General features: G+C 43.9%; 1 protein-coding gene across 1 annotated transcript; it reads left to right on the top strand.

The window, feature by feature from the left end:
• The first annotated feature begins 740 nt into the window (after positions 1-740).
• Positions 741-14058, top strand: LOC126419077 (uncharacterized). The gene is made up of 4 exons (XM_050086164.1): positions 741-951; positions 6781-7092; positions 10079-10175; positions 13810-14058. The coding sequence occupies exons 1-4, from the start codon at positions 937-939 to the stop codon at positions 14001-14003; spliced, it is 618 nt and encodes a 205-aa protein (XP_049942121.1). The 5' UTR covers positions 741-936; the 3' UTR covers positions 14004-14058.
• The last annotated feature ends 682 nt before the right edge of the window (positions 14059-14740 follow it).

The following is a 14740-nucleotide window of genomic DNA, read 5'->3' as shown; positions in this document are numbered from 1 at the left end:
TATGAAACGTAAAACACACTAAGATGGGAAAATAATCAGCAGTGCTGAAGACGTAATCGCTGGATCAGTGATTCGTCTTGTTTCGGTCAATATTTTTTTGGTTTTTCCCATTCACTTCGAATACCTACGTAATTTAAACTTAAAATTAAACAAATATATGCTAATTAACACATATCAAATGGTCATGTTCTTGAAAAGTGCACGTCTTCTTATTTCTAATCACATGTCGCACACAAAAATCTAGTTTTCATTGCGAATATAAATGTTTAATCACTTATCTTTTATAAAAAGTTTTAATAACGATTGCTTAAGTTAAAGACATTATAAATTAAATTATTTTTCATCTCTACGTTTTTTACTCTTCACGGAAATGCTCTAGAACAAACACCTTTCTTTAAAAGCTTGCATCAGTCAGGAATGTAATGTAGGTGCCACACATGGCAGGAAGGCCGTTTACCAAAAAGGTACACTGCCTAGTGAAGAGCTGACCAAACTTCACAGTACTGAAAATGCTCAGGCAACTTCACAGTCGATTTTCTCGGGAATTTTTGGGAGGTGCATCGAACTGCCTCTGACGTTGATATCTGAGCTCTAAACTCCCCGTAACATTAAAAAAAAGAATCCGGTGCGTGTGATCTCCTTGTCAGTTACGTAACTTTTTTTTTTTTTTTTTTTGTCAAGTGATGATTAAAACTTAATGTCTGCTCTTCATACCAGAGTGTGGCGCCTGCAGCAGCGGCGGTAGGGCTAGCGGGCGACGGTCGCGCGCCAGTGTGAGGGTTTCGTAGTAGCGACGTAGAAAGTCCGCGCCCGGAGACGGCGGCGGGTGTGTCGAATCCCCGAGCCGCGCCAGAGACGGGGCCGCCGCCGGTATAAAAGGCCCGCCGCCTCCGATGGGCGCCGTCACAGACCACACAGCTCCACAGCAGCGCCAGGATGGCAGCCTTTAAGGTGAGGACCGCCTCGGCCTTCTCTAACACTTCCGCTGCTGCTTCAAAGGCTAAGTAAGTACTTCGTAGCTCTGCGCCACCCAGTCAAGGGTCTTGCTCAGATCTGTCCGTGACGCGAAGTCATGATTCCGGATTGTTTCCGTCTTACAGAAGTTCCGTGTGTGCGGTGGCCTTCAGGTCTTTGGAAGTGCCGCAGATGCCCATTCTGTAAGGGTACAGATACTTTCAGCCACACGAAAGTTCGATTAACTCGTCCGAGTTGCGCGACAGGACATGTCACTGCACGTTACATTCGTGAGCGAAAACCGAAGACGCAGATTCACCAAAACTAATTACAGAAACTGAGATGGTGATAAATGGGAAGATTTCGGAGCCTTTAGTGAGACGGTAATACTTTTGTCCACCGGAATACGAGTAAGCAACCACGCGGCACGGTATTCATTCATTTCTTCATGTTCGGATCTCTCACAGGTCTATTAGCACTCGTACATTGAAAACGACGTTTTAAGGTTCATTCCAGCACAAATTTCATACGTTCGTCCGAAGAGTAAATTTCAGCAGTATCAAAAAACGCTACTAACATAAAAAGTACCATCATACACTGTTGCCCATTAACAGCATCTCTATAAATTTTCTACGGCGATAGTAGTAGTCCTATGTTAGCTATGACCGGTATGTGACTGATGGTTGCATTGATAAGTTATCGACTTAGAGCAACACATTGGTTGTTAGATTGGGACTTTTTCTCCTCTCAACTTCTGGGCGTTTGTAGACACATCGCTCTTGATCACATCATTTCTGCAGTTTATGATATTTCCCTGTATATTGTAGTGGTTTGTAGACAGCCGTTTTGCAGTGGAGCCCTTTGTGTACAATGGTTCCGACAGAGAAAAAGTATAAATTATACATGTTAGTGTTGTGATGATGATGTCCCATACTCCGAGGAGCGTAGGGCAGGATGCGGGAGAACCGCACCTCTGTACTAGGCAAGGTCCAAGCGGAGGTGGTTGGCCATTGCCTTCCTCCGACCGTAATGGCGATGAATGATGATGATGAAGACGACACAACAATACTCAGTCATCACGAGGCAGGAAAAATCCCTGATCCCGCCGAGAATCGAACCCGGGACCCTGTGCGTGGAAAGCGAGAACACTACCGCAAAACCACGAGCTGCGGACTTAGTGTTGTAATATGTCATTAATAAATCGGCATTGTAAGTAATCGGCTTTTTAAAGCCTCGCGGCTGGAGGATTTTCAAGTGGATTCATTGCTACATACAACCAAGAGCAAATATTTAGCTTTAAAGCTACAAAACTTAAAGAGTTTCATTTTCTCTGAATCGAAAGCCACCCGACTGTTCAAACACGGCTTAACCATAGACCGTATGTTGAATGAAGGAGGCCCGATTGGTAGTTTGTAGTACGGCGTTGACTAGACAGATACTCGAGAACAACAATTTCTTAGCAGTTATTACGGAGAACACCGGCTGAAGTAACTAAAACAGAGGCACTGTTGCCTTTACAGGCAGCAACAACGCCGATGATGGCGACCTAAGTACAGAGACGCTCACTGTTTCAAAATACCCGTCATTAATGGGAGCGAACCATAAACTGTGACGGCGCTTAGTAGGCCACAGATGCAGAGTCATGTACTTGGTATATTCAAGACAGATTCCTTTTTATATGGAAGATCAGGATAATCGACATGACAAGATGAATCATTTCCTGATACATTACAACTATTTATCGGACCGGAGCTCGAACTCGAAACATCACTTTTTGTGGATAATACGTTTTACACCGTCGTTCGTACTTCAATGTTTTCAGTTGAGTTAAGCCCCAATTCCCCCAACATAAACTCTAGCATGTCGTATTCATCCACTTCACATAAACTTAGTCTGACGTAGGTAACATCACAAATTGCAAATTATCTCATAAGTTACAAGCAAGCTAATCCTTTCCTTAATGAATGCTTTCGTTATATGTGCAGTACCGATTAAATTTATCTTATAGATACTTGTAGTTATATGTAATTATCAGTAACTGTCTAATCTACGTTTTATTCAGCGAAATGCTTTATTCATATCATATGCGTTCTCCAAATTATCTCCCCGAAAAATGGCAACAGCGCATGGGGTCCCGGATGGTCACGCACCCAAGTGCCGGCCACGCCCGACGGTGCTTAACTTCGGTGATCTGATGGGAACCGGTGTAGCTATTCCGGCAAGGCCATTGCGTCATTTTTGTAGCTTCTGTACAAACAATATCTGTGTAAATCGCACAGCATGTGTAAATCGCACAGCATGTTTATCTGTCTTTGCGACATTCAATTGTCACATGAAGATAGCCTGAAAAACCGAAGACCGGTTCGCGACTAAATAAATACAACTTTTCAGAACAGTAGAATTTTTTTTTCCTTTTTAATATTATTATCACGTTCTGCCAAGTATGGACGGAAAATTCGGTTAATGGTATATCAGAGATGCTTCACTAACTTAAACAGAAATCGTTGGAAGAAAGGCGATGCTGTTCTTGAGAAACTCTGTGGGTAAATTTAAAGAAAGGATTTCAGACGTTTATGGTACAATAATTCAACTGTTCTCATGATACATCCCCCATACGTTCAAAGAATAAGTGAGATGAGGACGAACGCGGAGGTGCGCAGTCCCACCATTCCCCAAACCACCCCGCTCCTCCATACACAAATGGAATACAGAGTAGTTAACTTTGATATAAAGTACCCTCCTCCAAGCACTGCATGCCGACTTGCTCAGTATGTATGTATGAGTAGGAGTTGTAATCTAATCTGAACACTTTAATAACGAGTGTATAATTGCAACCGTAGGAAATGTTGCGCACACTGACTCTGCACGCGTTGTGACGTAGTGTGTGGAGGCATTAACACGTGTCAGCAAAACTATTCTATATTCACCTACATTCGGCGTGGATGTCAACACCTCTCGTTAAGCAGTTGTCTAGCTTATCGCGTCTGGAACCTCCTTGTAGAGCACCAATGCTACAGTGTGAAATGCTCCAAATAAGACAAATAAAAAAAGATTTACAAATACACAACGGTTTTATCCTGGAGCATAGATTACTAACGATTGCTCAAAAACTGCAACAGTTACAATTATGAGAGAAATATTGATCTACAGAATGTTTCATAAATAAAAGCGATATGGTGGAAGTACACGATAAAACAAGAAAAACTTTATGTTTAACACGGGTTCGCAATCGAACCGTTTGCGAGTTAAATGCGAATGGGTGATTACATAACGCTATTAACTTCAGTATCAAATATTGTCCTAGTTAGTACTAACGTATTTGAAATGTAAACTTTTCGATTAAATCCACGCCTCATTGGGCTCAAATTTCATTCATTGGGAATGCGGCAGATGCCTGATTTTCCGCGTTTTGCTACTGATGTCAGACGAAATGCGCGTATCAGTATGGTCCAGGGTGTGAGATCATATGACCTCGATCCTGTTTTTTCTCTTTGGAGTCATCCCAACAGTGAAATCCGCAGCAGTCCCTATGATACAGCTGAGGAACTGGAGTAGTGAAGTTTACAGTCTTGTCAAGACTTACGAGATAATTCGGGGAATGGGAAGGGGAGGGGGGCGTCGAAATAATTGGCAACTCACTGCAAAGACGAGTGCATTACTACATCCAAATGCGAGGATGCATGTGAAACGGTTTCTGTAACAGTTATGAGTGTACAGAAAATTATAACATGTAACGTGCTGAAGCACGCTAGGCGATGGCTGATATTTGAGCCCAGTTGGATGGGTACCTAATTCAAAAGTCTACATTTGGAATGTATTTTATACTTTATACTGAAGTCAGTGTTGGCACGCAATCACACTTCCACAAGTATATCGTCTGATCAAAAATATCAGAACACCTATTAGCTTATGAAGGCTTGAACTGTGCTCCAGACACAGTCAGTGATGTGTCTGAATGTCTGTGCAGGAATGGAAACCCATTCTTCCTCTGCAGCCGAAACTAGAAAAGGTAGTGATATTGGACACTGGGATCTGAAGCGAAGTCGAAGTTGTAACTCATCCAAAATGTGTCCCATTGGGTTCAGGTCAAGACTTTGGGCACGCCACTCCATTTCAGGAATGTCATTATCCACAAACGACTGTCCCACAGATGCTGCTTCACGATAGAGTGCACTGTCACGCTGATACAGTCATCGTCACTGAACTGTTCCTCTAGTGTACACAGTACATAAAGCTGTAAAAATTGTTTATATCGTTCCGCTAGCGCAATAAGAAGACAGCACCTCAACCACGAAAAACACCACCATGCTGTAACACCACTCACGACGGCAGGTAATTTTCTCCAGGATTTCGTCAAATCCAAACCCTGGCATTGGATTGTCACGAGGTAGCACCACTCCAACTCATTCGTTTCAGTCACATATTGTCGAGTCGCATCGCTCTTCACATCGCCTGAAGTTTCGCCTGGGACAGACCACATAAATGTGTGGCTTTTGAGGAACAGAAGAGGATCGAAGCGTTTAACATGTAGTGCTACAGAAGAATGTTGAAAATTAGGTGGACTCATAAGGGGCCAACGGTTTTGCCGCAGTGGTAACACCTGTTCACATCAGCTTTCAGGATTGGCTAGCACTTGGATGGGTGACTGTCGGGTCTGCCGAGCGCTGTTGGCAAGCAGGGTGCACTCAGCCCTTGTGAGGCAAATTGAGGAGCTACTTGTTTGAGAAGTAGAGGCTCCAGTCACTAAAACTGACAAAGGCTGGGAGAGCGGTGTGCTGACTACATGCCCCCCCGTGTTTACATCCAGTGAGCCTAAAGGATGAGGATGACACGGCGGTCAGTGAGTCCCATTCGGCCTCCGAGACCTGCTCGGATCTGCGAGACCTGTTCGGACGGAGTTGAGTTTATAAGACAAGGAATGAGAAGATTCTCCGTAGGATCAGTGAACATGTGGAAACTATTGACAAGAAGGGGCTGGATGATAGGACATGTGTTAAGATATAAGGGAATAACCTCTTTGTTACTGCAGAGCTGCAGAGGGAAAGAACGGCGTAGCAGAAGACAGAGCTAGGAATACATCCAACAAAGAACTGAGGACGTAGGTTGTAAGTGCTACTGAGATGAAGAGATTGGCGAAGGAGAGGAATTCGTGGTGAGCCACATCAAACCATTACTCAAAAAAAAAAAACTGTGGTACCATTGTTCCCCATTCTTTTTAACTACATATGCGCAATCATTGCCGGCCGGAGTGGCCGAGCGGTTCTAGGCGCTACAGTCTGGAACCGTGCACCGCTACGGTCGCAGGTTCGAATCCTGCCTCGGGCATGGACGTGTGTAATGTCCTTAGGTTAGTTAGGTTTAAGTAGTTCTAAGTTCTAGGGGACTGATGACCTCAGCAGTTAAGTCCCATAGTGCTCAGAGCCATTTGAACAATTTTTTTGCGCAATCATTGAGGCAGTTGGGCAGTTAGTAGCTGCTTGGAATTTACTAGTGATCCTCTCATTTCATCCTTACTGCCCCATCCCGCTGTCACTGCTTCATTACTGGCAACACAATACCATCCGCCTCCTTCTACACTGGCTCTCGTGACACCTAGTGGTCAGTTACCCATTACAAGCAGGTACCATTGCAACGGGGATACCATGAACCAGGTAGAGTATCTTACAAACAGCTCTTTTGCAGACCCATTTTTAGTGGAACGATCTTCCTTCTATTATCTACGCTTTCGTTCGGGTCAGATTGCGCTGTTAATAATGGTAAACCCTCTACATCCTTTTGCAATGCTGGTGTAGCTACAGAAGCCCCCCTGTCTGTGTGTGTGTACAGAAGATGTTGGCAGCAGCAGTTATGGCCGCAGTGTGCTTGCACGCAAGCGCAGGCGGCCACGGCGGGGGCGGTGGTGGTGGAGGCGGCCACGGCGGAGGCGGTGGTGGAGGCGGCGGCGGATACTTAGGCCCCGGCGGCCACGCGCACTCGTACGCCTACTTCCACGGCCCCGTGGAGGGCGGTCACCACGAGATCGTCGTGGACGGAGGCGACGGCGGCGGCGGTGGCGGCGGTCACGGAGGCGGCCACGGTGGTCACGGACACGGCGGACACCACCACACCCACACCGGCGGGAAGTACGTCGACTACGTGGTGAGTTACGCGCCGCTGTTGTGCGAAACCGTAAGGACACGTAAGCAGTGTGTACCGTGGTTACTTCCAGGCGCGGCGCATGGTTTCCGTACTGGTGAACGCAGCCACATTTTGCGATCATAACCACTTAACTACTACATAACACCAAACGCTAACACAATGATAAGCTCTACGGATAGAAAGTTCAGCTGTCGATGTCACACTTTATCAGAACACACCTCGCTAACAATGACGCATTTTACAGAGATCTTTACTGCGGCGTATATTAGTTTCGTTGTATGCTCAATGTTTTTCGTGTTTCCAAATTCCGAACTAGAGTTGTTTTCTTATGTTTCTCGTGTGTGCTCAATACGCGGCGTTTATGAGTTCGCACGACGGAACAGCGATGTTCCGTGGCGTCACGAGTCCTGTGCTGTGATTGGCTGACAAAAGTAAGCCGAGTAGTCGCCATCTTGGTTAAAGAATTACCGAAACTATCGTGAGCCAGTTATTGGTTTTCGTACTTATACTTGCGTCTGACGAAAATATGTAGTTTAAGTGATACATTTCATTAAATACATCCCCAAAATGCCTCATTTTTAGAACGGTTTGTTGTACTGAAGCGTCGTGAAATGTGACGTCGGCGGCTAAAGGTGCTACGCCTGGATTTGTATCGTGTTTCTAATTTAACTGATATCCAGATCGTGTCTGTGTGCATCAAGTTGTTTCAGTTTCACTCCAAACTCAGGGTCCAAATTTTTGCCAACTAAATTGCGCACTAAATTCGTATTGTGCTGTTTTTAGATTCGCGGTGTGCTGCGGCTGTTTTCAAAGAAACGAAAACTCCCAAGTACTCGGGCACAATACGCTCACAAAAAGAAACTTTCTAATAACGTACTTTTCTCCGTAAATGCCGCCAGCAAGTAAGGAAATGCTTAGCAGCTAATAAAGATAACAGGACATTTCGCGTACTACTCTCCTCCAGTAGTACGTAAAAGTATCACTATATGGTGTCACTTATGTAACTATTGTAATGCAGTCTAGCGAGACATTTGCAAACCTACCTTGCCTTTCCTACAGTGGATAAAACGGGCAACACCAGAGACAAAAAGCTATCTTCAACACTATCGAACCATTAAAATGAAACGTCGATTAATGGAGCATGAAAGTAGAACAGAGATATACAGAGACAGGGATTAGATGGCGGAGGGTCAGCCGCTCTGTTGGTTCCCTTTCGTTGTAAGCGACAGAACGTGAAAATTATGCGAAAGTTGATAGGTTGCTCTTAGGCCGAGCGGACAGAACCTTCGGGAGATCTCTAAGAGCTGTACTCCGTGGAAGCCACGCCCCTAAATTTCTACCAGATACAACTAACTGGCATTTCAAGGTGCAGCTTTAGGACAAGCTACTACCTCTTTGAAAAACGTCACTTAGTGTCAACAAGAAGTATTTAACTCTGTGTCGGACTTATGCGAGGCCAGCGTTATGGCACTGCGACACATCGCTCCATGTAAACTGTAACGATTCCGATACTTCGTACAACCGACTGAGGTGAATGGTACTCAACAATTAAAATTAAATTTCGTATTGCAGTTATTAATCTGTGGAAAAGAACAGGCAACAATCTGACACCCACTGAAGCCAGTTGCCTAACTGCAGGCGCCTAGGACTCCTTCGCACATTTTCTCTGTAAAAGCACATTTTTAAAATTCTCAATAAATGTGCCGAATGCAGCCGAGAATATTGCCTAACTGGGGGTCTCAGAAGGAACTCTTCCCGTTGTATTAACACATGTGTTAACGTCCAACCCTTCCCTGACCACGCAGAGCAGGACGTGAAACAGGAGGATCGAAAAAGCATAACCATCTTTAGTGCTACGGGTGGTTGCAATGGTCCCTGGTGGTTCCGAAAAGCAAAAATTACGGTCGTGCTGCAGTCCAAAGGAGTTTGATCACGTTCAATGCTGACGATGTCCATAGCCAGGGGCTGAAACGTACGATCATGTCAGCAGTGGCACAGGTTCTCAAAAACATCTTCCTGTGTTTCATCGCAGTGCGAACTGTCGTTTTCAGTCGCGACATTTGTGAAACTCGACGTCACTGGGAAAGGGATGGTTTCATTGACACCCTTTATGCCACCTCCCTGAGGTCATTTCGTGTCTCATCTGAGACTTCTGGCTGTGTCTGTAAGGTTATCCTTGGCCACCCATAAGAGAACCGCATGATTTCAATGCTGGGTGGTGCAGTTCTGACCTCCATCTCAGAGGCGTGGAAAGAAGGGGTGAAATATAGGTAAGAGGTGATGTGACGATCTTCCCACAATGTGACGTGTCCACTTTGCCGAAGACCGGAATTGTGGTGAAATTTGCCGTCAGTGTGAAATCATTAACCCACATTACATCACACATGAACTTCTGAGCTCTGGCCTCTTTTTCTAATGTTTCGACACTTTGCTGTTTGAAGTGTCTGCGACATGAGGATGAAGTTGCAGAGCTCCATGTTTTTGCACCGTTACAGAGGAAGGTTCTAGGCGCCTTTGAGCCTAAATTTCAAACTTATGCATTCCTATAGGAGAGAATTATGGCGTTTCGGGAAAATGACCCTTTAATTGCGTAGCGCACTATATTTCACTGACCATTTACTTTCAAATGTCACACATACTATTGTTAAATTTTAATGCTCTTTAAATGCAGTGATATACAATGTTTCTAATTAATTATTTTAACTGTATATCGAATATAAACAGAAAATAAGTAGGCTAGGTCGTTCCGTTATAAATGAGACATACAGAGTTGAAGGTGCTACATCTCTTGACAGTTGTTAAGTGAATATACCGCTGCGTGTAAGCCCATCGCTGTAACTGAATGTTCACTAATCTGATGCTATCTGTAGCTCCATTTCGTATTTACCGTATCGTACCATTACAAGCATCAAAAGTAATGGTGTCATATAGTTTCGAGATGGTTGTGACAGACGCTGTAACTGAAGCGTTTCTATCTTTATCGTAGGCTCATCCTCGGTATGAGTACGCATACGGTGTAGCTGACGGCCACTCAGGGGACCACCACAGCCAGAAGGAATCCCGAGATGGAGACAAAGTCGTTGGTGAGTATTGACTACCATTATTTGACAGTAATTTCCTCCTGCATCACAACTGCTTCGTATAATAAACATATATCGATGTCTGTAACTCACCAAGAGAAACCAGTACAGTAAATACTATACGCAGGTTGGCCAGAAATAGCCGTGCGAACATTAGAACTGGCCACACTCTGAGATTACGTACGTCATGTGCAACCCTGTTTCAACCAGCATCAGTTTTGAAATAGCCTCTTTCACTGCAGTAATAGTCTTCGTGCTTGCAGAAAGGTAGCATGTGCCTTCCCAGTAAAGTGGCTTTTATAGAAGAGATGCACTACGGTAGGTAGATTATAAATTATTTAGAGAATTTAGATAACAATGTCGATACGAAATCGCCGCTGCATAAAAGTTTAGCAAAAAGAAATTAAACGATCGTATAGCATTGATGGTCGGGAGTCTCTGCCTAGGGAATTTCGGTTGCCGAGTTGCAAGTCTTTTCAGTTGACGCCACATTGGGCTACTTATGTGTCAATGATGATGAAGAAAACAACAAAAAACCCAGACCTCGAGCAGAGAAAACCTCCGATCCGGACGGCAATCGAACCCGTGTCCACCGCATGGCACTTAGACGCGATCACCATTCAGCTAAAGAGGCGAATTGGTTTGACCAAAACGCAGCATGAAATGTCGATCTGCCACAGGTGTCGCATCGCTGAGATCTAGGCCTTGGCTAGTAGATATCAGCACTTGAATTTAGAAGCTACCTTCTTCAGCCACCTTACCTTAAAGTTGTATGGTCCTTTTTGTGAGGGTCAACGGTTAAATGAAATATGAATTTGTCTATAACTTATCGCTAATTTCACCACTTTTAACGGTTTATTAATGTGAAAAATATAAAGATAGTGAGTGTTTCAGAGTTAAGTTTGAATTTTAGGTCCCACAGTAACTGCTAAGCAAGAACAAATGTTAGAGGACGAAAGGGCATTCGACCCTAAATAGTCCCAGGCCAGGTGTAACACTGCAGTGTTCAAACCAACCTAGGGGCTGGGAACAACTTCACCTTTGGCGTCCTTTTAACATACTGGTATAATGTAGAAGAATCCCTTTACAAAATTATGGAATCGAATGAGAATGTTTCGCCCTCGCTGAAGCTATAACAAATTAACAAAGAAATTGATATGAAAATAAACGAGTTTTGCTCCTATATGATGCCAACGGAACATACGAGAATTTCGGCTCTCCCACCTGCCCCATTCATGTGGGTAATCCAGGTGCCTGACTGACGTATTTCCACTAAGGCCGGCAGTCATTGCTGTTTACCGGGGATAATTCTAAAGTAACTGCGGAAAGAAAGGAGGACAATTCGGAATGGACAGGGGATCAGCTGCATATTTTCACAAAAATGAAAATAACCCACTGCAGTTCAAAAGGAATAATGATGTATATAATTACAATACCAGGAGAAAAAATGACATTTACTGCCCAGATTAAGTCTATCTTAGGTCACCAAAATTTTTGAACAGTAACCCAATGATATAATGTGACCGACAACAAAGTTAAATTTTAAAACAAACTGCAAAGTTTCTTCCTGAAAACTCCTACTATGTAGAAAAATTCTTATTTATGTAATACATAAAAGGTAGTGGATAGGAATAATTAATTCCCATCTGTATTTAAGGGAAGAAAAGCTCTTGCCACTGTTCAGCATCTAGCCTTATTTACATTTGAATGTAAAACAATTAGTTTCACATCATTATCATCAATTGTAGAAATCGTCCATGGAACTAATGTAAGTAATTTAGAGAAAACACGGCAAACCTAAATCTAGGTGGCTGGCAGAGAACAGAATTGTAAAAAGCAATCAAAATCTTTCCGTTCGAAGGCTGTACAGTCCAGAACCGATATTTCAGTCAGGCAAAAACGCCTTGAGCATTGAGGCAATCATCCCACCAACGCATCAGGTTGAAGACATCTGCTTGGTGGTGCTGCATGAAGAACTCCGTAACTGCCTGCTGCACATTCTCGTCCAGCAAGTATGTCTTCCCTTTCTCAAGGGACCGAGGGCGTGATAATCGCATGAAGAGAGATCGGGGCTATAAGGCTTGTGCTCGAGTGTCTCCCAGTTGAGTTGGTGTAACGTCTGCGTTACGACATTTGCGACATGGGGACACGCGTTATCACGAAGCACCATGGAACTTGGCGCACAATTCCACATTTGTGGTTTCCGACAGACATGCTGCCCTACACAAATTCTTTGTCATTTGATGGATGTCTAACGGTGTTTGTCCTTCTGCAGCCAAGTTCAAATGTGTGTGAATTCCTAAGGGACCAAACTGCTGAGGTCATTGGCACCTAGACTTACACACCGCTTGAACTAACTTATGCTAAGAACAACACACACACACTATGAAACGTCCCCTTTTGAACAATTATACAAAACTGTGCTTAAACTGACACACAATATTTTTAGCGCAACGCAATCTGACTTTCAATAATCCCTACAAAAGAATGGCCCTGACTAACATTAACCTATACCTTTCACAAATCACTTACCTCACAAAAATCTTCGTTACACGAACTACTGCAATATAGCGAGCGCCACTACTGCCAGCTAAATAAAAGATTCAAACTACGGAAGGCACTAACTACTGATAGGCATAGTTAGCAAATGAAAGATTTTAATAGAGAACAAACAATGTATTTACCTTAATAGTGTTGAAAACTCATAATATACATAGCAGTTCATGACATCCAGTCTTACAAATTTCAAAACTCCTCCATCTCTCTCCCCACATCCACCACTGCTGGCGGCTCACCTCCAACTGCGCAACGCTACGCGCTGTTCACATCCAGCTGCCGCTGCCCAACAGTACAATGGCAGACAACAATGCAAACTAGCCACAGACTGCACACAGCACAGCCAGTGATTTTCATACAGAGCGCTACGTAACGTTGCCAATAAGAAAACATAAACAGCCTACTTACAACACCTATGCCCAACGGGAGGGCCTGCACAATCCGTGACATTGCGCCTCAAATCGCGCGGCTACTCCGCGGGGCTCGGCAGCCAAGAAAAGAACACCACGTTGGTGCGTTTGGACGCATTTACCGCAACGTACGTCAGAGAGACACGAATACCACGCTAATCCCTTGCCTACGCCTCGGTGCTTGTATATCCGCGTCGGCGCCGCACTACGTTGCATAAACGCTGCAACAATGCCGTGAAACTGAAATCTTTTGATCGCCCCTTACACAAGAACTACAACTGAAAACAAAGTCAACTACTCTGATAGAAAGGTGACAACTTCCCTTCATAATTTATTACTCGGCCTGCACAGACATGCAGAATGCATTTTTTCCTCCTTAATTCAAGTGAAAGGTGCAGGGAACCGATTATCCCTTAAATAATTTATACTTGATTAGAGATACTTTTTTCTTCATCAATACTAAGAAATACAAATTCTAGACTCCAAACATATGGACGGCTGTTTTGGTCGAACCTCGGACGTTGTTAAATTAAATTAAAATCCATTCGCTTGCATCTCTTTTCCTGTATACATTTTATTTCCATCGTCACCCCCCCTGTAAAATACAGAAGCAAAGAGTATGTACTGATATGTATTAAAATTTAACAACAGACTGCGTTTTGCCGTTATAGGAGAGTACACGATTAAGGAACCCGGCGGCAACGTGCGGACAGTGAAGTACTACTCCGACAAGAAGGGCGGTTTCTTCGCCGAGGTCCATAACAGCGGCGGAAACGACCACTCCGGAGGCACCTACGGAGGCTACAGCCACGGAGGACACGGAGGCGGCGGCGGCGGCGGCCACGGAGGCGGACATGGGCACTAGTAATACGACTCGGCGGAACCACTACAATACAAGCTCAGCTTAAGATTTTTCTATTTTCCTGTTGAATTTTTGTTTGTATATAATTTTTACAATTGTATTAAAAAAATAATTAATTATTATTCGAATATCGTCAGTTGTTCTGTCTTATTCCTGGAGGCGAATAGTCTCACCAACACCCCTTTCAATCTGCTCTATAGATCCCTGTTTTTATATCACCTTCACCCGTATCTGGAGTCCAGACTGTTATTCTAAATGAAGCATATTTTACGTTGAACAGAAGAGCTAAGCAACATGAAATTTCTTCATACTCTTAAGTTAAAAGTTGGTACCATTGACTGAAGAGAAATGGAATAATAAAGGACTCTGGTTTCATACTATAAAAGCGTCAGTTAGTGTTACCAGCTTAAGATTGAGACAAGACTGACTGAGACAAGAAAGCAGGAATTTGATATAAGTAAATAATAAAACATATAAAAGTGGGGAGCGTGGGGGTATGGCCGCCCTGTAACTGGCTAAAACTTCTTAAGGAGCGCTGACCTGTCAGAACTTTCCATCTGCCTAGCATTCTCTCGTTCTGAGACTTGGTGTCATCCATTTGTAATAGACCCTTTTTGGATTGCAGATGATATGAACAGGCAAAGTGCTGCGTCTTTATCTGCATCTACATACATCCTCTGCAAGCCAACGTACGGTGCGTGGCGGAGGGTATCTTGTAGCACTACCAGTCGTTTCCTGCA

This window comes from Schistocerca serialis, chromosome 9 (assembly GCF_023864345.2).
Source record: "Schistocerca serialis cubense isolate TAMUIC-IGC-003099 chromosome 9, iqSchSeri2.2, whole genome shotgun sequence".
Taxonomy (NCBI): domain Eukaryota; kingdom Metazoa; phylum Arthropoda; class Insecta; order Orthoptera; family Acrididae; genus Schistocerca; species Schistocerca serialis.
This window is presented reverse-complemented; position numbering and strand designations above follow the sequence as displayed.

Coding starts and splice junctions, on each gene's coding strand:
- LOC126419077 (XM_050086164.1), top strand. Junction 7,093..10,078: donor GGAAGTACGTCGACTACGTG/GTGAGTTACGCG, acceptor TCTTTATCGTAG/GCTCATCCTCGGTATGAGTA. Junction 10,176..13,809: donor AGATGGAGACAAAGTCGTTG/GTGAGTATTGAC, acceptor TTGCCGTTATAG/GAGAGTACACGATTAAGGAA.